Here is a 25,979-nt window from a genome sequence, read left to right as displayed (position 1 = left end):
GTAAACATATTTGTATGCAGTGTAATGATTATAAATATTTAAGCTTGTTTGAAGGCTTGTGCCCCAGAGATTGTGAGAACCTTGTATGGCCACAATGCATTTTGTATGGGATTATGATTTAAAAGCTTGCTAGCAGCCCCTGAGTACCATAGTAAATAGGGCTGAGATAAAGGGCAGCTTATACAAGAAATGTTGACCACAAGGATTATGGTATCAACGCAAGTATTCAAAGTTCATATGGTGTCTTTGTACCAAAGTATAACCAAATGATATGAATAAATCAAACGGCTCCCTGTCTGATTCATTTTTATCAATTGGTAATAAGAAATTTTGACCTGGGGTCTGATATATGGAATGCTCGGGACCTGGGGTCTTCTTGATAGGAGATTATTACATTTAATAAAAATAGGATTGGACTGCCACCAGTATAGGTGGCCATACACGGACCGATTTTTTACTTACAAACGACCGATTCCCGAACGATCCGATGCTATCGTTAAGTTATCGTATAGTTGGTGGTGTACCAACGATCGTCGGCCCACTAAACGAGCCGACATTATCGTCCCCAAAATCGATCGGCCAGGTTTAAAAATTTTGGTCGTTTAACGATAAAATCTGCCAGTTGGTGTGAGTGTCAGGCATTTGTCTTTCAACGATTGTTCTCTGCGCATGTCACGATTGCCAGCAGCAGAAGTCAACGACATCGATCGTACGTAGATGTACGATCGTAGGTATTTTACGATAATGATGCGACAAAATCTTTCCCGAATTATCGTTGCCCATGGATGGCATATCGTATGGGAACTCGATCGCCATACGATCGTTTGTCGATATAATCGTTCATCGCACAACGAGCGAAATCGCCTCGTGTATGGCCACCTTATGGCTTCATGCAGCTTAGGTAGGATCAAGTACAAGCTATTGTTTTATTATGAATTAGGATTGTTGCTTAAAATGGACTCCACTGAAAAGTATATTTCTGTAATTAAGAGCTTTCTAAATTACAGGGAAGCCATACCTTTACTTGGAACTTAGCAGTAATACTATAAAACTTTTTTAAATAATCCTTTTCTTTTTGTGAACTAGTTTTACTATTCGACTGACAGACTTCAATTTTATTTCATTTTACTACTTTGCCATAGGAGTTCACTATCTGCAATGTTTTTAAATGAGTAATTAAATGAAATCAGTGATATGAGTCTACATCTGGCGTTATGAAAAAATCTTATTATAAATGCAGAACAGCTTCAAAAAGTAATTCAACTGCATATTTTATATAAACTGTGTTTATTAGGGATATGTATTTTTCTCCATGCCAGATTTTCCAAGTGGAGCTGTACATGGTTAGGTAAATAAATCACACATTACTGTGCATATCAGTTGTTACACATTTCTTAAAATCATCAAAGTAATAAAGACGCACAGCTATACTCTTAACACTGCCTATAATGAGATGATGGATGCAGTTACCATGTATGAATTATAGCTTTTAACTTTGTTTTACAAGTCCCCACCAGCAACTGACTTTTTATATTCCCTTCTTTTCTGTGGGGACTGAACAGTTTTGCACAATTCAGAATCATCTCAAGGGTATTAATAAACAAGTTAAAAAGCAAAGGACCAAGGGCTGACCCCTGCGGTACTCCACTAACAACATGCGTCCAATAAGAAAATGTTCCATTTACCACCACTCTTTGTAATCTTTCCCTCAGCCAGTTTTCTATCCAAGTACAAATACTATGTCAAAGGCCAATATTCCTTCATTTAATCCATAACCTTCTCTGTGGCACTGCATGGCCCTGGATCTTTGTTTCTCTTTTGATTTCTTCCTTACCCATCCATCAATATTTATATTATTAGAATTGGGTCTACTAATTGGGTCTATTAGGTGGTTCTTTGTTATGTAGACAGATGAAAACAACAACATCACAGTTTTTATAAAACAAATTAAATCAAATAAAAAAAATTATCTTCAGTTGAAGTGATTTGAGAAAATTAAAATTGAATTGTAAAATTTGTTAGAATTGGTAAGGTTCTAAATACTTCTGCAAGGCACTGTGCATAAATATAGATATAGTTCATATTACTCCTCTATATACACAGTAAGCTACAGTATATAGCCTGATCCTTTACTGCTACATGCTTGCAAGAGCTGCCAAATTTTTAGAATTGTTCTGGACTTCCATATATATATTTTCTTCTTAAAAGTGCCACCCCTTTTTAATTATGTCTTCAGGAACCACAGAATGGCAATTGCTTGCATTCATTTGCTAGCTGTTTAAAAAAAAAAATCTCCATTCTGACACAAAGCTGCAGCACTCACCTCGACTAGGTTCTGAAGCGCAAAGTCTGTCTTGTATATCTTCACTTTCATCTTCATAGCTCTGAGGTGTGTAATGTCTTGCGCTCATTGGCTCTGACTGTATCAGGTGGTTTGATGTATCATCTTGCTAGAGGGGCGAGAGTTATATATTTTTTTTAAATGCATTTTCAGAAAACAAAAATTAACAAAGCAAACATAATGTAACACTTGTTTAGCTTAATGGGGATATTATTACCAGGCTAGTTTGGGCTTAGAGCATGTGTTACATGCAACCCCCTTTCCCAGGATGGGCCTCCGCTAAGTGGGAGCTGTGTCAGGGGCTTAACAGTGTAGTAGAACTACAACTCACACTGGTGTTGTGCAGTAGATTAAAACAATAGGACGCCAGGAGCTCTTGCAGAATAACTAAATAATACTTTATTGTCCAAGACAATGGTAAAATAGTGCAACAGGGTATTATACTCACAGACACAGCATATATAGGTGATCACAGTGAAGAGTAGCAGTTGTGATCCTTAGGAACAGTGCAGCCCAAAATGGAGAGGTGCAGAGTGTTTTCTGAGTACCCGAGGTGAATACCCTTACTGTAATGGATTGTTCCAGCGACTGTGGTCCAGGGGCAAAGTGCTAACCTAGATCCTGTGTCTACTGGTCCCTTCAGAAAGGCAAACAGAGCCAGGGTAGGCTAAACCCTTTAACAACTCCTTTGGTGGGGCTAATGCTGCCCTTTCTAAATAAGACTGACTATGCTCACTTCTTCTAGAGAGTGCTATGAAATAGTTCTGACTGTGCTGGCTTGATCTCATTCACGGGGCCCCGTCCCCGACTTTAGATGGCAGATTTCTGGGGCTGTGTGCCTCCAGGCTCAGTGGACTGATGCCTGAGACAACGGCAGCCAAAGAGAACGACACTCCCCCTTGCAAGACACTATATAGTCTGCAAGGGGAGTGGACACCAAGGGCTAAACCTATTAAGGATAGCTTAGGAACTGTGACCTGAGTGTAGAGGGCTCTGCCCTATAACAGTACAGATAACAAAAGGTAGGGATATGAAGCTATAGAGCACTTAACCCTATGGGTCCCTACAATAATTTAGTAAATGAAAGTAGGAAAGAGTGGGGGAGGTAGTTAGGTATTAGGGAGAGTTGGGTAATGGGGAATAGAAAGTGAAAGACAGTGCAGAGTAAAGTCAAGTAGAGTAGGATAGAAGGGGGAGGGGAATATTTGGGATGTATATTATGTGGTCTTTGCAGTAAAAGTTACACATCAAATACATTTTTAGAAGATATGGGGACTGTTAGTTTCAATGTTAAGCACTCATAGAATCCAGATATTAATAAATATGTCCATGCACCCTCTGGCGAGGTAGGTGGCTTTGTAGCATAGCCAAAGTAAATTCCTGAGGGAGGGGGCCATGGGGGTTTAAAGAAGAAGAAATCCTAAGGATGCTGCAGCCTTACTATTGACCTTTGAATTACCAGAGTGTCAGGTATTTAAATATTTTAAAGAGGATGTTTACTGATTATTTTATTTTGTGGGGGGTTTAAGATATTGGCAGCGGAGTACATTTTCATAGACAGACATCACCAGGCAGCAGTACAATTAAGAGACTGTCAGAAAATATTGTCTGTGACAAATCTTTTAGTCTAATTTGAGGTACAAATAAAAAAACATGGGGAATACAAATGGCATCACAGCTGAATATTTTGAATATATAGAATGGCAATACCACATGTGTTTAGAGTTATGTTTGCTCTGTGGTGCTATTTTATGCATGGCAATAGTTATTTGGTACCACTCTAACCTGTGGGCCTATATTACAGAAGCGGACATGAGCACTGCATGCAGAAATACATCAGATCAAAAACAGATTACTGCATTTTGCATCGATGTTCCATTCAACGGCACAGACCCACAAGGCATGAGATTGATTAACATTTGTGTTGTCATGTGGTGGAAGGCACTGAGCGCTAATCATAGATGCCCATGGGTACATTATTCTGATGCCTAATGGTTATGTCATTGTGGACTCTAAAGCCATGAATTGATTTAACAATGCAGCAGCAGCAACAAATTGCTAGGAAAATTAATTAGTGATAATTAGTTATTAAACCTCTCTCAAATACACATATGGATCTATTATTATCTGGAAACCCATTACAGGTTTGAAACCTTTTATCCAGAATGCTTGGGACCTGAATTATTCTGTATAATGAGTCTTTGTGTTATTTTGATCATTATACACATTATACACATATGCAATTTTTTTTAACAGGTAGGATTGTTTTCCTGCTAATATGGATTCATGCAACTTAATTACTATAAGGTACAAGATACTAGGGAGCATTCACTTACATAGAGGCAGTGTGCAAAGTGCAATTCCAAGCGCAATAACCATGTGTTTTTCACACAATGTAGCATTTTCCCCCATAATGCCGGCATCACTGCAGACGCAAGCATGCAATTCTCTTGACAAAATTGCACTGTGCCTACTGTATTTGCATCTGATTCACCAAAAATGACACAACTGCACACGTGCTTGGTCACAAACTTGGTCTGTCTGGCGTCATTTCTGGTGTTTGGCATGCGAGTGCAATGTGCATCCTATTCTTATCCTATCCTATTCTTTTGGCACAAGTGTGCTGTGCTTATTGACACAGGACACTTAGGGCTCTGGTACACGGGGAGATTAGTCGCCCGCGGCAAAACTCCCTGCTTGCGGGTGACTAATCTCCCCGAGTTGCCTTCCCCCTGCCATCCCACCGGCGAACATGTAAGTCGCCGGCGGGATGGCAGACGCGGCGGGGCGATTTCTCGCGAGTCTTTTTCGGCGATTTGCGCAAAATCGCGCCGCCGCGTCTGCCATCCCGCCGGCGACTTACATGTTCGCCGGTGGGATGGCAGGGGGAAGGCAACTCGGGGAGATTAGTCGCCCGCGAGCAGGGAGTTTTGCCGCGGGCGACTAATCTCCCCGTGTACCAGAGCCCTTAGGGAATCCCGGAGCTACTCTCACCTTCTTACCAGGCAGTAGTTTCAGGATTCCCTCAGCGTTCCCATTGGGCAATAGGTGCAGCAGCGCCTGACTTGTAACAGGAGGCAGGTACTAAGCAGCTCTATGGACAAGTATACGGAAATGCAAAGATTACATTTTGATACAAATACCTTTAATGAAAATGGTTTTACATGCAACTGACTGCAAGGAAATGTTCTTTCAAACATAAATGAGCCCTACTTTCTATTATTAAAGAGTAAAAAAGAAATCAATAAATAAACATTTTGTCTGTGAAATAAATGCTATAGAAGGCCTTCACATATTTCAGAGTTTCCCACAGGAAGCAACGAAACACAGGAATTAGGACTCTATGAATGCCTTGTACTGCATGCTAATAGATCCGTCCTGATTGTAAAAAAAATATATTTTTTAAATGTCAAATGTTTTCAGTAACCTTAACATATTATGCTTCAGAGAAATACCCCTTATATGGAAAAATCCAGGTCACAAGTATTTTGGAAAATACATACCACACCCTAATTAAAACATAAATCTATTGACCTTTATATGTAATGGGTACTGGAAATAAAATGGCCTTTCTATCTGTTTATAGGGCGCACCATGCTACCATTGTAATAGTGACTAAACCTTTAGAAGGTCAACCAACAATGAATGACAGGGCTGCATTTAAAATTCCAACCTCTCCACAAGCAAAAATTGATTTTATAAAATCATTTGCAAGTTGCAAGCACAATTATGCGGCTGCTCTAACACTTATTATGTACCACACCAACAAAATAAGGAGACTGGTCTTTAAAAATATAAATGTTGTATTTGTCTATCTCTCCTATTAGTATTCAAACCAGGACCATGTTACACAAAAGAGCTGAAATCTACAGACAGCATTATAAAAGTGCATGATAAATTGAATGTGTTCACACATTCAGGCCAATCTGTTATAGCAATATGTGACTGTAAACAGGGCTGGAGTCAGGAGTCTTAAAGAGATACTGACACCAGAAATGAAAACTTTTTTACATTAACGTCATAACATTGACTTTTCATGCTATTTATAATTTTGCAATAAAAGTATTTACCCAATGTTTTTCCATTACCTATCTGATCCCCCATCTTCCTCTATGAGGGGGTTGCCATATTTGTGCAGCAGTAGGCCGTTAGCATTAGAAGCTATAACTGACAGGCTGAGAAGGGACAGTCAGGTTGGCAAAACAGGTGGGTTTAGGAACTTCAAGTAACAATTACTTACAAAAGCAGCCCTATCAGTGAAAAATGATCAACATTGCCTATAGGGAACTTTTTACGTAGATTCCTAGTTTTTTCATGTCAGTATCACTTTAAGTAATCACTTTCTTAAAGCGGACCTGTCACCTTAAGAAATAATTTCACATTGTTTTCTATTGTGTTTGGCAAGCAAAATAAACTTTACTTACACTATATAAATTATTTTAATCTTATTTTCTTCAGCCTTTGAATCCACAATTGCAGCAAGCAGGCAGGGGCCATTTTGTGGACACTGTTATCAAAGCAGGCATTGCATCCTGCCAATATCTTGTTTCTGTGCCAGTATGGGGGGACCTGATACCCATGTCCATGCACTGGTTACACAATTAGATGGTGAGGAGGGAGGGGGAATGTCAGGAGTGCAGTGACATCTAAGAAGTTCTGAATTGAAAGTGAAAGTAACTGTCTGCCCCACCTCTATGCCTAAGGCATAGAGGCGGGGCAGGCATTATATGATTGACAGCTGGGATTTTAAAATGCTTTTATAATGGGTATGGATGTGGTAATAAAAAAATTATTTTGGGTTTCATGTTTAATTTGAAAAGGGCTTTTATTATACAGCTTTTTATGTCTGGGTGACAGGTCCACTTTAAGGCCACATCACTTCCCTGACTGACATAAGGCTTGTATTCCTTGTGCATGGTAACATGCCCCTTAACCATCCTGGCTGTTATTAACAGCAAAAAATAGCATGAAGACCATTCTGAATGTAATACTGACATTAAAAACTACTCTTTTAAATATTAATGTGCATTAAAAGTTACCTATAGGTCATATTGATAATTTTCCATAATTGTTACTTGAAGTGCACCTGACTGTTTGTCAACCTGACTGTCCCTTTGCAACCTGTCAGTTACATACCTTCCTTTTGAAAAATGTAAAGAAAAATGTCCATGCCCATTTTTGTAACTACACCACACAAATTGGGGCAGTCCCACAAAAATCAGAACAGTTGGGAGGTATGCAGTTATAACTCCTAATGCAAACGGGCTACTGCAGCACAAATATGGCAGCCCCCTCATAGAGGAACATGGGAAATCTGATAGGTAATGTAAAAGCATCAGTACTTTTAAGGCAAAATATAGTCCCTAGTAATGAAAATCCTGCATGCAAAAGAGAGTTAAACCTCTTATTCATCTACATTTTATAGAAAATATTTTTAATTGTAACTTCTTGGAAATTTGTGACCTGAAACATAAATGCACTGTATGCTTTAACTGGCCACAAGTCACTTACCTGCACATGAAGAACATCAATGCTATGGAGCTGAAAATTGCGAGACCTCAGTTCCTGCATTCGCTTATGATTTTCTTGATATTTTTCCTCTGCAAGTTGTCTGCAAAAAGGGAAAAGTATTTTGAAGGACATCACAAAATATTGTCATAGAAATTAATATTATTTTGAAGATTTATCTGGAAATCTCACAGTCAAATTATTTCCCTGTTAAAAAAAGAGAATAAGTGCTGGATAACATAGAAAACATGGGCAATATTTAATAATACCCAGGTAATATGACAACAGCTATCTTAGTGATGGATGACCTGCACTTTCTCCATCTCTGACTAAAGGATGCCTTAAAAAAAAAAAATCAGAAATAATAAATCAGGAGCACTTACTGTATATCTAAGGCGCTACTATAATTGGAAGCCCAGAAAGCTTTGAGAATAATTTCTTAAATCTCTTCAACACACCAAACCAATGCAAGAAAAATGATAAGTGAAACGAAAATGTCTTTAAAATATTAAATACTAACGTTCTTTTAATATGAATATGTTTTTAGCACTTAACCCTTTTAATACTTCAGATCAGAGAATCTGTGAATAAAGGAACCCAAGTGTCACAGATTAAAGGTTATATTATTTGAAGTGTTTCCTAGGCAACATGCAGAGTAGAGGAATAACTGGCCCCTGGGACATGATCATCCTATGGCCACAATCACCCCATGGGTACCAGACAAGAGCAGACACATGGAAACTAGGGGGGGTTCTCCACCTTGGGCCATACCATAAATCAGTTCTCCTGCATATCCAAAGGACCTTTTGCCTGACTGCCAACCTCTATGCGGGTACAGTAACTATACCTTCAACAGGGGCGATTCTGGACATATCGCCGCCTGAGGCAGCTCCTGGATGCCGCAATTGCGCTCTCTGCACTAGAAGAGCCGAATTTCCGGTTTAAAAACCGGAAATTCGGCTCTTAAAGTTACCAGGAGCGGCTTTTTGCCGCCCCTGGTAACTGGGGCGCTTCTGCCGCCTGAGGCGAGTTTCTCAACTCGCCTAATGGCAGAAGCACCCCTGACCTTCAACTATAAAGCGTTGCAAGTAACTATACCTTCAATGCAAAGCGATGCAAGTGAAACAGTTATGTTAATTACTTATCTCACTGTGCAATAAAATTTTGTACAGTATTTTTCAATCAATGCTTAAAACATTACAGCGCAAGTAACAATTGGCAATGACGTTAGATATGCAGTAAATCAGATGGATAAAAACAGTAAACAAATATTCAGTTGTAGACATACATACATTTTTAGCATTTAAAGAAAGTAGACACAATCATACTATAGGAGTACTTATGCAAGGGTATATTAGTATGTGGGACAGAGGAGGCCCTTTCTAATCATTTGGCAATGACCTAGTTGCACAATGTGTAGTATATCGAAAGCACTTTAAACTGATTGTTTTTATCTAATGTGCCAATGGAACTCAAAAAAAATGTTTTGTGTGTTTTTCTTTTTTGAGTGTGACCTGTAACCAGTTCATGTAAAGCACATTGTAAAGTTCACATGCTTCACATGCCTGTATCAAAATCATAGTGCCTATGATACTGTCTGGCTTGCTGGAAAGGGCGCCCTCTAAAGTCAGCAGTGTTGCATAGCACTGAACATTAACTAAACATAACAAACAGCTTATAACAGGGTTGCTGTTGAATAGCTTAGTTTTGAAGAGACAAAGTATATCTGTAAGATACTTTTATGGGCCACTGAAGATACAATAAACAGCAATTTTCTATTCCCCCAAGAAAATCTAGTGTGTATTAGATTAGGGATACCGAAAATTGCCCATTCAGGTTAAAAGGGTGCATAATTTATTCATCTGTTTGTATGTTTGTGATACCCATAATTTTTAATATGAGGGCATGACCAGAAACAATGAAGCAGATCTGCTCCAGGAGTATTGCATTTAGGACAGTTATGATTCTTGGTCATTTTGCAGCAGAATTGCTGATTTGGGGAAAAATAAGCAGTATGAAAAATTTGTTAAATGTCAAGTGTGCCAGTACCTGTGGTGGCCATAACACCCCCACCACCTTGTTTAACAGATGAGCTGGTATGCTTTGGATCTTGGGCAGTTCCTTTTCGTCTCTACACTTTCTTCTTGCCTTCACGCTAATACAAGTTAATCTTGGTCTTGTCTGTCCATGTTAGTGTTATTCCAAGCAGTTGATTTTGGTAATCCTAGGTTTAAGTTTAACCAGCTCCTGGCTGGCAGACTGTATGTCTCAAAGTTATTTAAAGGTACAGTGTTCTGCTAATAAACCTATTAGCTTTATCTCTGTGTGATTGGGGATCAGAATAGTTCCAAGTGAGGGTATTACTTTCCTGTCCTGAACCTGGGTGATGATACGCCAAACTATAGTGTACCTGCTGTCCCACAGAGTGGAGACACAGGACTCCTGCAACACCAAAAAGAAGTGGTAATCAGGCAGGAGTTTCTTTAGCAGCAGAAAAGGGGCTACATTTGTATCTATACTGTGTTTTTTACTGATTTATTTTTAGTATATAGAGTATTCTGTTTCACAATTAAATTGTGCAACATTTCAGTAGTATTTAGAAAACTTGAGTCACCCTAAAATATGGTTTCTCTAGGTTCCCAGGGAAATGGCCTTTAAGGAAGCACACAATGTTTAAATATTGGCTGGTACTGCAAGCAGAAACATACTGGCACGGAACTGGAAGCAAAATCTTCTGTGATCCTAAAAAGTCCTTTACCAAACTCATGCTGCTGTATAATAATATAACAACCTCAGCTATGTGAAATGGACTTTATGGAATGATTATTACAACAACCGCCCGAAGTGCATAAATATTGGCTGGCATTTAAAATAAATAACGTGAAAACTGTTGCTGAAAGTGTTAAGTAAATGATCTGTCTGTCTCTCTAGTTATACGGTACTACAATCTCAGGGTTTTTAAAAGGACAATTCAAAAATATTTCCAATTGATTTCAAAAACTGATGTTTCAGTCTCCAAGAAATTTTTTTCACGTTTAGGTGTGGGCATGCCAGGTAGAGAATATCAATTATCCAATGAAGTGAAAAAGGGTAATTAATCCTAAATGCTTTTGCAGTGTTTAAAACCAAAAGTCACAACAATTGAGGATGTTCAATCTGTAACATTACTGTAAGCTGTCTCTGCAAACCTGCGCTCTTTCAGTTGTGCAACACATTGGGGAGAAATGTGTCATATCGGCTTTGCCAAAATGATAAGTTACAAAGGTGACAGAAGAGCACAAACAGCTTTTCATTTAACAGGTGGTAGAAGTATTCTTCTAGGAAAATTCTGTATGTATTATGAGTCGAGCTGACATAATAAAAAGCCAGCAGGAGAGCACAAATACATTTCTTTTTGTGCTCAAAGGCAAAGAATGTGCTAACCCTTTCAGTGCTAAGCACAAATTAAATGCAAGGCAGCATACACTGTTAATCTGGGGTGAAAAAAAGACATACAGTATATAAAAAAATATATATATATATATATATGTATATCAATTACATACACAAAACTACTACTACTTTGTGAGTAATACAAACAACAATCTCTAAATTAAAGTCAATGTGCATAGAGGCCAAACAGATTAAGCATATAGTGTAGTATTTCTTTAAAGGGATATGCACCTCTTTGTAAAATAATAATAGAATACGTAAATCCATATAAATATATTTCATTTTGCTAACATGCCACAAAATATAAACACTAGACATGGATTCTTCAAGGAACGGACATATGGAATGTGGAGAATTAAAATCATACCATTTAAATGGCAACAGTACATAGTTCAAAGCTCCAGGGCCCAATCTAATGCAAAAGCTGTTATCTGTGTCGACCACAGAAGGTTATTAATTGTTCACAAAATGCTACACCACTAATTCAAAGTTCAAATTAACACTAATATGGATACAACCAATTTGTTGTTTCTTACAAAGAAATTCATGTATTATCACATTATGTCATAAAACAATCATAGAAAATATTATGTTAAATCTAACTTAATAATTAAAGGTTCATTGTATGTCATAGCTCACAGATCTCCTTAATGATATTTCTATATGTGTAATTTGCACTTTAGAAAGGAAATGGAAATAAAAAGGTCACACCACACAATTATCTTTTACTTTCTAATATTTTCCGATCCATATAACTTGATATCATGAAGGGCTCTGAGCTATGACACATGACATGACGCATTTATTAGGAAACTGTATGCAATAAAAAAAAACTTTTTTTTAATGACTGATTTATGACATCAGGAGATCATACATGATCCTTTTTGTAGTAACAATGCTGATCCTTTGATCAACAATTTGATCTTTGAATTATTGGTGTGGCATTTTGGTAGTGATTAAGGACTATCTATGATCAACAATGGGTCCTGGGGCTTTGAACTACTTATTGTTGTCCATTGTTATTCCTTGTCCAAGTCTGTTACCTGTTTTTTATATGTTGTGGCACCTGTTTTGACTATAGATGAATGTATATGACTATTTGTTTTGACATTTAGATGGCCACTGGTTGGTAGTTTTTAAATAATTATACCGTGGAATGTCCATTTGACATCCTGATGACGGTCCATGACAGATTGAAATGTGCTTATGTGTTTTTCACCATGTAACCCTTAGGGGCTGATTTACTAACCCACGAATCCGACCCGAATTGGAAAAGTTCCGACTTGAAAACGAACATTTTGCGACTTTTTCGTATGTTTTGCGATTTTTTCGGATTCTGTACGAATTTTTCGTTACCAATACGATTTTTGCGTAAAAACGCGAGTTTTTCGTATCCATTACGAAAGTTGCGTAAAAAGTTGCGCATTTTGCGTAGCGTTAAAACTTACGCGAAAAGTTGCGCATTTTTCGTAGCGTTAAAACTTAACGCTACGAAAAATGCGCAACTTTTTACGCAACTTTCGTAATGGATAGGAAAACTCGCGTTTTTACGCAAAAATCGTATTGGATCCGAAAAATTCGTAAAGAATCCGAAAAAATCGCAAAACATACGAAAAAATCGCAAAGTACCGATCATTAAAAAAAAAACGCAATCGGACTCCATTCGACCCGTTCGTGGGTAAGTAAATCAGCCCCTTAGGCTATTAAGAATGGCTGTATGTCCAAAAGTGTTTTATGAAGATATATATAACACAAGAAGAACAGGACTTAAGAACTTGTACAAAATAGTTAGAAATGTGTTGCTATATCAGCAGTGGGGGGTGTGCTAGCTATGTACCACTTCAGTTGCCTACCCCTAGTCCAAGCACTTATCCCTCCACTGTCCATATGTATTGTACCTCTACCCCCACTCCTCGCCAACAGGGGGGGACAGGCCTGGCCCAGCATCGTTATCTCGGGTCTAGTCACAGGCAGAAAAGTCAATATATATTTCTGACTTTTTATGTTTATGTTGAACTATACAGTATGTTGGCACTGGAGTTACCAAGGGGTTACCAATTTCTGTTTCAGTGAGTGCACCCCTAAATATTTTATACACACATATAATTTTTTGTTGAAATATTATAGGGGTGCAGGGCCAATGAGGATTACATGTTAAACAAATTGACCAGTAAATTAAGCCTAAATAATTCACAATTCACAGTAAATTAAGCCTAAATAATTCACAACTAAACAGAATAAAAGTTCTGCACACATGGCATAAGACCTTCTTTTCAGACTCCGGGTTTATTATCATGAACTTATTATATATTTCTTATATTTATTAGAAAATTTATCTTTTTAAGATAACAGATCTCCTCTATGACTTTTAATGATACAGTAGACTCTAATACAAGTATATAGGCGCTGTATTACATTCAGTAAATACAAAATAAAAATATGTTTACTTTAGCCTTCTTGCCTTCTCATCAGCAGCATTCAGCTTTCGTAACCTCATTCGTTCTCTTGGGGTCATTTTCTGGACCTCAGAGAGCTCCCGTAGAGTTTGGAGATGAAACTTCCTCTGACTATAAATAGAGAAGAAATAATTTTCCAAATATTATTTTCGATTAGATAAAATCTCCAAAGAAAGAACAATTCATTAGAAGAACCTTGCAGTAGAACATTTAATTTTGAGATATATAATATTAAAGTTGATTTCAAATCTTAGTTTAAATATAAGCTTTAAAAGTACTTGCGATATATTTTATTAATGTCACTGCAGGTGAAACATGATGAATATGTATAATTTTGTTAAATAACTTTTCTTTCACTGTAATCCATTTAAGCCCAGCTCTGCATAAATGACAGTGGGTAAAAGTAATTATGAAGAAATGTCAACATAAATCAAATAAAATTACTTTAGACATATCGGCATTTTAGTTAAAACAAAGGTTGTTCTTAAAGCTGCTTTAGATCTTTCCCTGTAGAAACTGTCAGCTAAAATGTGTTACAGGTGAGAGTACAAAATTCCAAACAATGGGAAAACAGTAAGAAGGATATTTTGCCCACCTGACTTTTTTTTGACAGTCATTTTACTATCAGATAGATCTGCAACCAGCAGCTTCCATAAAATCAAGTTAAAGGAGAAGGAAAGGTAAAAAAATACTTCCTCTCTCAGAAAAATCCTTCATTCTCGTGGCCCGAGTCTGCACAGCTCTCTCATCACTCCCCTCTGCTGCTCCCCCCTCCCATAAGATTTCATAAAACTCCCCCCATCCTTAGGAATGTGTGATCTAAAATACACTGGCTAGAGCAGTAGCAGGAAGCTACTTAAAATGGCAGCTACAATCTCAAACAAGGGCTTTTTAGTCAGGTATGGTACTGCTTAGTGATGAGCGAATCTGTACCGTTTCGCTTCACCATAAAATTCGTGAAACAGCAAGAAAATGTGTGAAACGGCAAAAAATTTGCGAAACGCATTTGCCACATGATTTTTTTTGTCGCCCAAGTTTATTTTGTCACCTGCGTCTATTTTTTTGTAGCCCACGTCTATTTTTTTGTCGCCCGTGCTTTTTTGCCGCGACCGTGCTCCTCTTTGACACGACCGCGTCCAATTTGACGTGCAACAAAAAGAATTCCACACGACTAATTTTTCCGCTGCAAATTTTTTCGGCAGTTTTGCAAAACAATTCACCAATGGTGAAATGTGGAAATTCGCTGTGAATCCATGCCTGGCGAAAAAATTCGCTCATCGCTAGTAATGCTTTCTGCAGAATACATATAGTGTTCTAGGTGGCACTAATATGCGAATCTATTGGCAGTAAAATTCCAAAATGACTTTCCTTCCCCTTTATTGGTGCCAAATTGCAAGATGGGTTTAAGGGTTAAGATAGATCTTTTTCACACTAGAAAGTATTGCTCCAGCCCTAGATACAGTTAAACATGAAAGAATATCTATTCTTTTTACATGTAGTATCAATTCTGTTCCTAAAAAAATGCAACCCTTGATAAATCTGATCCTTTGGGACATGTATATGTACAATGTACAATTCTGCATCTAAAAACTTGCAAGCTGATGTAGACATCAATTGATGATTGTCCTAAGAAACATATATGGTTTCTGTTACAAAACAAAAATATAAAGCCAGTTTCACTTTAGTACTTCCTGTCACTTCTGGTCCCAAAGAACTAAAGGAAATGATAAAACCAATTACCAATCCAGTGAGAAGCCCCTGACATTTAGCTGGTAGATAGAGAATTTTGAATACATTGCCCTGTTTATAAAAGAAGGGGGCAGTGAATTCAGTAAACATAACCCAACTTTCAAATTAGTGCTTTATAATGGTAAAATAATAGGAACATATGGATTTTTAAAATTATAAATAGGCATTAAGTATTTCCATCTCATAAAGGTGTCTTTAGGTGTATACTGTCCCTTCGAGCATTTTTTTTATATTTTCAATAAATAAGCACACATTCAAGTTTGGTTAGTTTTAGAGTTTATTTTAATTAGATTTTTTGTTGGGTTTTTCAAGTTTTGTTGTGCTTAATAAATCTTGAACATTTTCGTTTTGCATTATTTAAATTTGTTTTAGAAAAAAAAATTGAAACACGGCAAAAAATCAAGTTTGAATTTTAATAAATCAACCCCAAAGTATACACTAATTGCATGCCTCTAATTTAAGTTATGTAATAATGCTTTGGGTGGGCTTAATGGAGAACTAATCCCTAAAAATGAATATGGCTAAAAATGCCATATTTTATACACTGAACATATTGAACCAGCCTAAAGTTTCAGTACCTCAATAGCAGCAATGATCCAGGATTTCGAACACTCACATTCTCAGTGGGCTCTGAGCAGCTGTTGAGAAGCTGAGCTTAGGGGTCATTGCAAATTATCAAGCAGAAAATGAGGTTGGCCTGTCATATAAGCTGATGCTAAAGGGCTAATTATTAAATTCTGCTGCTAATTGCACTGGTCTCTGAGCTGCCATGTAGTAATTACCTGTAGTAATTACTAATCAGCCTTATATTGTGACATTTATATTTTGTATATATACAGTATATTGTGAGTCAGTCCCTAAGCTCAGTAACTAACAGCAGCACGGAGCATGTGAACGGGATACAGTTGCCTTGGGCTGGCACAGAAGCCAAAATATAATGTACAACATTTTTAGTCTACTTCTTTTGTTAGGTTTAGTTCCCCTTTAAATTTCAAGCAGTTGGCAGCTGAGTAATAAATACACAATCTTCTTTTACTTACACAACATTTCTTATTTGATCAGCTTCTTTCTTGCAGATGGTCGTTTTGTCTTTTACCTCTGCTCCATACACTTCCCATTTTACTTGCTAAAATCAAACAACATGTAATTAACAAATATTGTTACAGAATAATGTCATATTTTTTATATATAGAACACACATTATGGAATAATTACATTATGTTTAGGTTTCCCAGTTTTTCTCCTGACCTTTAGCTCCAAGATGGTCAAATAGCATTACTCCATTGCCTATAACCGAATACCCATCTATACACTGACAATAGGCATTGGCTGATTTTAATATTCCATTTGTTATTTAAATGTACTCAACATATGGCAGACTTACTGCTGGATCAGAAATGTATTAATAGAACAGAATTAAAGAGATGCCAGTGATCAGATGAGCACAGAAGTTCACACTAGTATAATAAAGTAATTGTGCACTAGATTTTTAGCATTGGTAACAAATATAACTTCAAAAGCAATAGAGACAGGTACAAACTGGAATAAAAAAACAGTACAGGGTAAAATTATACATTTATTTTAAAGAACTGACTTCCATGAAAGTTCATGCCTAAAGTAGAAATTAGTAATAGGCTATTAAAATCAAAACACAAACTATTTCAAGGAAAATCAATAAATAAAAATCACAGATAATAACAACCAGTCAAAAGTATCTACAAGTGTATCTGCAAGTGCTTAGCATAGGAACCAATCACAGATTTAGTTGCAATAAAAAATTATGAAATACAGAACAATATAGACAAAATTATATTTTATAGTAAAGCAACAACAATGGAGGGACAGGATCAGCTGTATCAATGTTTAAAATTGTGAGTTTTTTATTGCTTTTTCTTTTACAATAATTTTTTCACCATCACCATATTACAAAAAAAAATAATAAAAAACTTGTTACCAAAAACCTGGAAAGCTCCTTATTTTCAAAAAATGTAGATAGACAAAATAGATAGATAGATTAGACCAACCCTTGATTGGTAATAAACAAGTCCCATATAGTGAGACTCTGGTTAAGCTCTGAAAAAGTTAGGTTCCAGGAGTAATAAACCTCTGTGGGCTTCACCTAGTGATGGGGATTGGTCACCAATAGGCAGTCTTTACTACCTCAGGGTTTGCAGCAGCTACGTGGGATATTTTGTGAGTATCATATATGTAAAGATCTTCAGGCATTTGTTGCTACGTTCTGCATTATCAATTGAGCACATACCTCTAAAGGATATTGTATGAAGTTGTATGAGATGTTAAATAAATTGTTAATCTGTTTTTAAGGACGACTGGCACCCAATGTTACTAAAAAAGGGAGTGCCATGTGCAAGCATGTGGTAACCCTTCCTCCATTTCTAGTGAGGGCCACCTGAGGATAAAGAGTCTAATGTAATACATGCCTACCGGGAATTGCTGGGTGCTAGGCCCCTTTCCCGGCCTGGATCATAGCAATACAGATGTAGGGACTATAGGGTTAAGCTCCCCTATGGCTTTAAACCCTACCTCTTCACATCTCCTCTGTTACTGGGCAAAGCCCTTTGTATCAGTTTTCAGTTATGTCACTATACCCGATATGGTTTAGTATTTTGTCCCCACCCCTTACAGACTGATATAGTGTCTAGCAAGGAGGTGTGGCTTCCTCTTTGGCTGCCTCTGCTTCTCAGGTGAAGGACCACTGAGTCTGGTAGCAGAAATAGGACCCAGAAAAGCCATTTGCCCCAGAGTGTTACCAACCACTCTGGTGAAGTCGGGGACAGGGCCCTGTGAACGAGGCCAAGTAAGCATAGCAGACTTTGTAATAGCACTCTCTAGGAGAGTGAGAAAGTGAGCCTTAGCAAGCAAGGGCAGATTAATAGCCACACCAAGGAGAATTAGTTCTGGAAATACCCTTCCATCCAGCAATGTTGCCTCAGTGTAGGGCCACGGAGTAGGCATAGGAGATAGGCCAGAACAAACCCTGATCTCTAGTCACCCGGAGGACTCTTCAGCTAGGGGTTATCAACCTGAGGATTGAGGTATCTTTCCAGACTGTTCCTAAAGGGCACCAAGCTGACAGGTGCATTTGCCCAGACTCTAACAAGGGGTGGGATAAAATGGTGTGTTCCCTCTTTTGTTTGTCCTCAAGGGCAATCTGCAATAAACTTGGGGTACATCATTGGTAATTATAATCTATCCCTATCTCTGATGTACCAATATAAATGGTTATATTAATGTTTTATACTTTTATGATATTTCTAGATAATTATATGCAGTCGCCTCATGGTACTGCTATCAGTAGTTCCCCAGGCATCTAGGCCTTACTCCTACTCGTATACCTAACATCTTTTATACATTTGTACGTGTTAGTGTTTATTTTTACTTTATGTATTGTTTAATGCACTTTGCAGTGTTATGTTATGCTACAGTATTTACTGTAGTAAGCACTGTCATTTTTCTATTCCCCAGTTTCCCCCTTCCCCTTAAAAAAGCTGAAGCTCAACAATCTGTCTCAGTTAATTGATGAAGGAAGAGGTGCATGTCAAACTACACCCTACCTCAGGGTAAAACATAGTGAGGACAGAACTGGTGGTGTTTATTTAAATACTACTCTTGTTGGCTCAGTGAAATACAGGGAGACACCACCTCAATCATTTCTGGGCAGGCATCCCTACTTTAATGTAAAGAAGAAACACCAAACTAGAGTAAATTGTGTTATATAAAAGATACCTGCTAGACAGAAATTACTGTTCACATCTGTTTAAAATCTGCTGGATTTCAATGATCAAATGCATTTTGTGACATTTGCCCGTTTATGGGAGAATTGCGGATATAGAAGTGAGAAGCTTGCCACCACCCCAATGGAAAAGAATTTCAATGCATTAAACATGAACTTTGCTCCAATCACTGGTATGTCTAAGGCTGACGCATTAAAATGGCCTCATGTTTGTTCACAAACATTGATTGTTGTGACTGTCCAAGAAAATAAACACAAATCAATATAGAGAAAGGCAAAAGAAAATATTTATATGAGAAAAACAAAGGCCTCCCTGAAATAACCGAAAATGTTACATACAAATGATGTTTTATTTGAATGGTATTAAAGATGGACTCAAGCCTACTTGAAATTGAGTGATTTTGTTACTGCAAAGAACAATTACAGAATAACTTTTATTGAAGAGGAAAAAGCCTGGACACTAATCCAGCTACTTAGACTCAGCAAACAAGCATTTTTTACTCACTTTAGATGACTGCATTTGCAAGAATATTTATCAGCTATAAATCAAACACACAGTGGATAAGTAAATGCGATTACGTGTACTTTATACCTAGTTAGCTTTATGATTGAGTTTACAATGGTATGCAGGACACTATCCACTAAGATTTCTATTGCTGTGATTTTATTATTATTATAATATTTTTATTATACAAACAAAGATGTTGTTGGGATAAAGAAAGTTGTGTACAACTGCTTATTATCTCTTTGTGTGCTTCAAAGGGAAAATCAGCGGTTGCCACTCACTAATAAACAGTAGATGTAGATAGCCACACCTTGACAGAACTTAATATATTTGAAATCATTGGTGCTGATTCAGCTTTGTTAAGGAATCTTGCTTTCCATCCCTTCCCAGCAGCTTCTCCTGTAAACTTCCTGTAAACTGTAGCTCAGAAAGTGCTTAGTAATTCAGTGCAATGAAAATGTCATTACCCGTTTGAAAAGAACATGTAAATTGGTATAACAACTATCTGTCAATGTATGGAAACTTCTGTGAATATGAGTTTGCAAATGTTGCAATATCATCTGGAAGCAACATGTATTTTTGCAAGGCTTTGCTTAAACTGCAGTTCTGTGATCTGATATGTGCTGGCTTAAAAGATTCCCTTCTTAGGAAAAAAAAAAAGTAAATATATGCCAAAAAATGCTCATTTTTTTTTTTACTTTAAATCAATGGTGTAAACACAATGGTGACACGAGGGTTGAACTGGGCCACCAGGGCACCGGGAAAAAACCCAGTGGGCCACGGTAACCCTGACCCGATTCCTGTCACCGCCCCTCCAGCTGTCAATGTCCCTCCCCTGATGCCTTTCACTGTGGGGGGTTAAAGGGGCGCAGCAGGGGCCCTGCACCCCCCAGTTCAACCTTGGGTGGCACTAGTAAAAACAAAGCATGCGTGATGCACAGAGAATTTTGTGTGCATAATACACAATACAGTACTTGCTCACACACACCCACTGCAGATGTACATGCTGCACATCATTTTTTTCAAGAATTGGTACACTGAAATATATAAGGAAACATTACCTAAGTTGTCAAATATTTTGCAGCAGATATAATGGCTGTACCCATAAATTAATTTCAGCAGGAACCAAAGTAATAATGGCATGTTCCAAATTTTTACAGTAATGTGCATCACTTTAAAAAGCTTATTTTATTGGTTTGATGCCAGGGTTCCCAAACTTTGCACAGTCAGTCACTGGGTGACTACGTATTCAGGTTTTTTTTTTGTTTTTTTTTTTAAAGTGTGCGGAACCCCCAGCCAACAGCCAATCAGATTTTACCTATTAACTTTAAAGGGGGAAATTCAACCTGATGCCATTCTCACAGTATTAACACCAAGGTCACTAGGGGACTGCAGTTTTAGGTTTTAAAAAGTTGTCAGTCTATGGCTGACTACGTATTCAGGGTTAGAAAAAGTGGACAGAGCCACCAACAGCCAATCACATTTCTTTAATTGATTTCAGTGGGGAAATTTTAAATGCTGCCATTCTCACACATTTAATGCCAGTGTCCACAAACTTTTCAAAACTGCTCACTGGGTGACAAAGGTTAAAGGTTAGGAAAAGTGGATGGAGCCACCAACAGCCAATCCATTTACACTCATTAAATTTCATTGGTTTATATTTAAACTGATGCCATTATGAAAGTATTAATTCTAATGTTGTTAATCTTTGCAATCTTAGGGGCTGATTTACTAAGACACGAATTCGAATCCGAATTGGAAAAATTCGGCGCCTTTACGACTTTTCGGAAATTATCGCGACTTTTTCGTTACCAATACGATTTGCGCGAAAAAACACAATTTTTTTGCAGCGGCGATGAAAAATTTGCGACAATTCGCGTAAAAGTCACAACGGCGACGAAAAAAATCACAAAAATACTGGAAAAAACGTACTCGGACGCTTTTCGGATGTTCGTGGATTAGTAAATGTCCCTCTTAGTCTTAGTATTTGCTGTTCAAAGTTAGAAATAGCGGGCAGAGCCACCAACAGCCAATCACATTTCCCCTATTTACTTTCAATGGTGAAATGTAAAATGCTGTCAGTCTCACAATTTTTATGCCCAAACTTTGCAGACTTTGCAAAGTTGGTTACTGGGGGACTGCAGTTCAAAAATAGGAAAAGTGGGTTGGGCCACTAACAGCCAATCAGATTTCATCCATTGAATTTTATTGGCTTAAATATAAAATGCTGCCATTCTCACACTATTTATGCCAGGGTGCCCACTGTTTGTCACTGGGTTACTTTGACTCAAGGTTAGAAAAAGTGGGCACACGGTCTATAGAAACCAGTGAGTGCTTGTATCCTAACAAGCAGTTCAGATGATTAATGTGCAGTTCAGATTATTAATGAATAAGACACTCACTCTTTACCAATTGCAGGTATAGGATCTATTATCTGGAATGCTTGGGACTCGGGGGTTTTCTAGATAAAGGATCTTTACCACAATAAAAAATGAAAACCTTATAGGGTTTATGCAGTTTAGTAAGGATCAGGAACGAGATACTGTTTTATTATTACTGAAAAAGGAAATCATTTTAAATAATGAAAGTTTGCTTAAAATGGGAGATGACCTTCCTGTAATCCAAAGATTTCTGGATAACAGGTTTCTGAATACAGGATCCTATACCTGTACTCGTTTTGTTTTATAGATTGAACACTGAGCACACTGAGTTGGCAGACAAAAGAAGATGGGCCATCACTATACAGGTATATAGCATGCATCGACATGACAGTTTCAAGGTAGCTGTGCATCTAGACTGCTACAGAGCCCAATGCGTTTAGTACAGAACTGAATTTCCAGTCAAATCTTTTGTTGTTATTTCATCCTCTTTGAAACAAAATAAAGCATTTGATTTATTTTTTTACCTTTAGTTGCTCATTAATAAATGGATCTTGTAATATTTCTCCAGCGCTAGGACGCAGGGCAGGATCTTTGTTTAGCATTCTAAAAATATATACGTTATAATAAGTCAGTGTTAATAGAATGTTTCCAGCAAAAAGGCAATTGTTGCAGGGCAAAAAAAAATTAGAAAGTACCTGTTCATTATCAAATTAAGGCTGCTTGAATAACAGTCTGGGAGAGATGGTGTTTCCCCTTCTACAATACTAATAACAACAGACAAGAAATTGTAGCCAATAAATGCATGTTCCAGACAGCACATCTCGTGGAGGATGCAACCTAGGGACCTATAAAAAGGAATGTACACATTAGCCCCACAGTCCAAAAATATATAGGCTTCTAATGAAATGGCTTTTCTGTGTGTATATATGTGTGTGTTCATACATGTAAAGAGTAAATTAGTCTGAAAATTCCCCTGGGCAAATGGTGAGGAATATGTTAAAGCTATAGAAAGGATGACATTAGTAGTTCAGGTAATGGGTTTCTTTAAAGCAAGCAAACAATTCCTGAAACCTGCTACTTCCTGTTAAGCTACTGAATAAAGATGAAGTATGGGACCGGTTATCCAGAAACCAGAAGGCCTTCTCCCATAGACTCCATTTTAATCAAATAATTCACATTTGTTATAATAAAATAGTACCTAGTACTTGATCCCAACTAAGATACAATTAATCCTTATTGGAGCCAAAACAATCCTTTTAGGTTTAATTACTGTTTAAAGGAGAAGGAAAGGCTAAGTCACTTGTTGGTGCCAAAATGTTAGGCACCCCCAAGTGACTTTAATCGTTTACCTTTTACCCCGTTAGACAAAAAAGCTGACTTTTTTGTTTAAGTTTGGCTTTTCACTCTACTGCGCATGTGCAAGTGCGTGAAGATGGAAGAAGGAACAGTCGCTGCTGCTACCCCAGGCTGGTGCAGTTCTCTCCTAACAGGGGCACCAGCCTGGGGTAAAAGGTAAGTGATTTAAGTCACTGGGGGTGCCTAACATTTTGGCATCCCCCAGTGACTTAGCCTTTCTTTCACCTTTAAATAATTTTTTTGGTAGACTTGAGGTATGAAGATCCAAATTATGGAAATACCCCTTATCCGGAAATACCCAGGTCCCGAACATTCTGGATAAAAGGCCCCATACCTACAAGAATCGAATCCATTATCTGACAGTTATCCAGAAAGCCATATCCTCCAGATTCCATTTTAATCAAACAACTCTAGATTTAAAAACTGGTTTCCTTTTTCTCTGTAATAATAAAAAAGTACCTTGAAGTTGATCCCAACTAAGATATAAGTAACTTTTACTGGAGGCAAAGCAAACCTATTTTGTTTGATTACTGTTTAAATAATTTTATAGTAGACATGGTAGGGAGTGCCAAATTATGGAAAGATCCCTAAAACCCCAGGACACAAGCATTCTGGATAATAGCTCCCCCCATACCTGTAATATGTATAATTTTTCATTGATTGCAAATATGCTCCCCTTTACACTTAGGGGGACATTTACTAATCCACGAATGCTCGGAGCGTTCATTCGAACGCTCCGAGCATATATTCGGCCACTTTTTCGTACCTTGCGTGACTTTTTCCTACTTTGCGATAAAATTTGCACAACAAAATCATATTGTCGCGCCGAGTACGAAAGTTTCGGATTCATTTAAGCTTCGTTATCGTGACTTTCCTTGGGCCAGGTTGGAGCTGCAGAGTGCCATTGATTCCTATGGGAGGCTTCCAAAAACATGCACAGAAGGATCAAAGTTGGAAAGGTTTTCCCGCTGTTTACAATCGTTCGGTACGAAAATCTCGGATCGCCAATACGATATTATCGTGACTAATTCGATTTTTTTGTAAGCATTTTGTGATATTTGCGATCTTCACAAATTATCGTATCCAATCCGAATTTTCCCCATTCGCGATTTGATAAATCTGCCCCTTAATCTATGGCAACTTATGTCAATGGCATACATTAAACAAAAGAAAAGTCATACTGCAAATATCAATACAGGTGCAATATTATGCAAACTAGCTAGGCTAAGTTTAAACAATTAACTTATTGAGTATAATACAGTAAACAAAGATTTAAAAACAATAACGAATGCCATTATCCAGATAAAGTCTTTCTATGCCACCTTACTGGTTAATTACACCTGTTTTTCCTTAACACAGCTTTTTATCTCCGTTCTTTATCTCTCTGTATCTTTTTATTACTACCCTGTTTCTTGATTTCTTCTACTGTTAGATCATTTCATGGGCACAATTTATAAACACCTTGTTGACAGAGAAAAGCACTGCATATTAATCAAGACAAATTCAATTCTTGATTCATTTCTTTATTCATACATCTGAGAAATATTCAACATGTAAATGAGACAAACATATTCTGAAAATTGCAAAACATCCTGGTTATAAGATGGGTCAAACTAATATTAATATTTATATTGCGCCATCCTGCAGCTATTTACATTGTAAGGTGATATTGTTGCCTCATACAAACAAATTCTTTTCTGTTCTAATGAAAGCTTACCATCTAAAAAGGCGAATCAACCGAATGATGGAAAAGCTGGATGATCGGGGACTTAAAGGGGTGGGTCAAGGTTGGAAGGATGTAAAGCCTTCTATTGGTTACCTTCCTAAACAAAAAGTTTACCTTCCTCATTTTATAATCACACATTCTGGCCAGAAATGTAGAGGAGCAAGGACCATAAAGGTAACTTATCCAAGATAGAGTTTGCATAACAATGACTGGGGATGGGTAGTTAACATTTACATGTTGTTAATAGTCACTCCAAGCTATGGGAACTCACACAAAACAAACTGTAAAAAGAAGTTTGTGTGAAACTAAATAATTTAGTACTTATTTACCATAAATATGTTAGAACAGCCCAGTTTAAGTCACCCATTTATTCCTAGGGGAAAGACAATGTAAAGATAAAGCAGAATGAGTGCAACAAATCTGAAAACAATAGGCACGGCAAAATATATAAGAAAAAGAAAGGTAAATGAGAAAGGAGTTTATAACAGAAAAGGATAAAAGAGGGATTATATAGGGGGGGGGGGTATTTTTGGGTGGCAGAATTCCCATGCACCCCTCTAGCATTGTATCATGATTTATTTGAAAGTGAAATTTACTGTTATATTTATAGATGCCTAAACCTGCTTCATGGTAATAATTTTCCTCTGTTACAGTATAAGGACTATTATATATTCTCTTCCCCTGCTGAATTGTACTTAGTACAGGAGAACACTTAGGGGCTGATTTACTAACCCACGAATCCGACCCGAATTGGAAAAGTTCCGACTTGAA

The 25,979-nt window shown here is 37.4% G+C and overlaps 1 protein-coding gene across 1 annotated transcript in view; it reads right to left on the bottom strand.

Annotated features, from left to right (window-relative positions):
* The window catches only part of nek11 (NIMA-related kinase 11), a 128,146-nt gene that overhangs the window by 44,490 nt on the left and 57,677 nt on the right, over nucleotides 1-25,979 (bottom strand). Inside the window, 6 exon segments of the mRNA NM_001078968.1 lie at nucleotides 2,324-2,450; nucleotides 7,853-7,952; nucleotides 13,729-13,848; nucleotides 16,527-16,612; nucleotides 22,651-22,729; nucleotides 22,822-22,971. Coding sequence (NP_001072436.1) covers nucleotides 2,324-2,450; nucleotides 7,853-7,952; nucleotides 13,729-13,848; nucleotides 16,527-16,612; nucleotides 22,651-22,729; nucleotides 22,822-22,971 — 662 coding nt within the window.

This window comes from Xenopus tropicalis, chromosome 6, assembly GCF_000004195.4.
Source record: "Xenopus tropicalis strain Nigerian chromosome 6, UCB_Xtro_10.0, whole genome shotgun sequence".
NCBI lineage: Eukaryota > Metazoa > Chordata > Amphibia > Anura > Pipidae > Xenopus > Xenopus tropicalis.
This window is presented reverse-complemented; position numbering and strand designations above follow the sequence as displayed.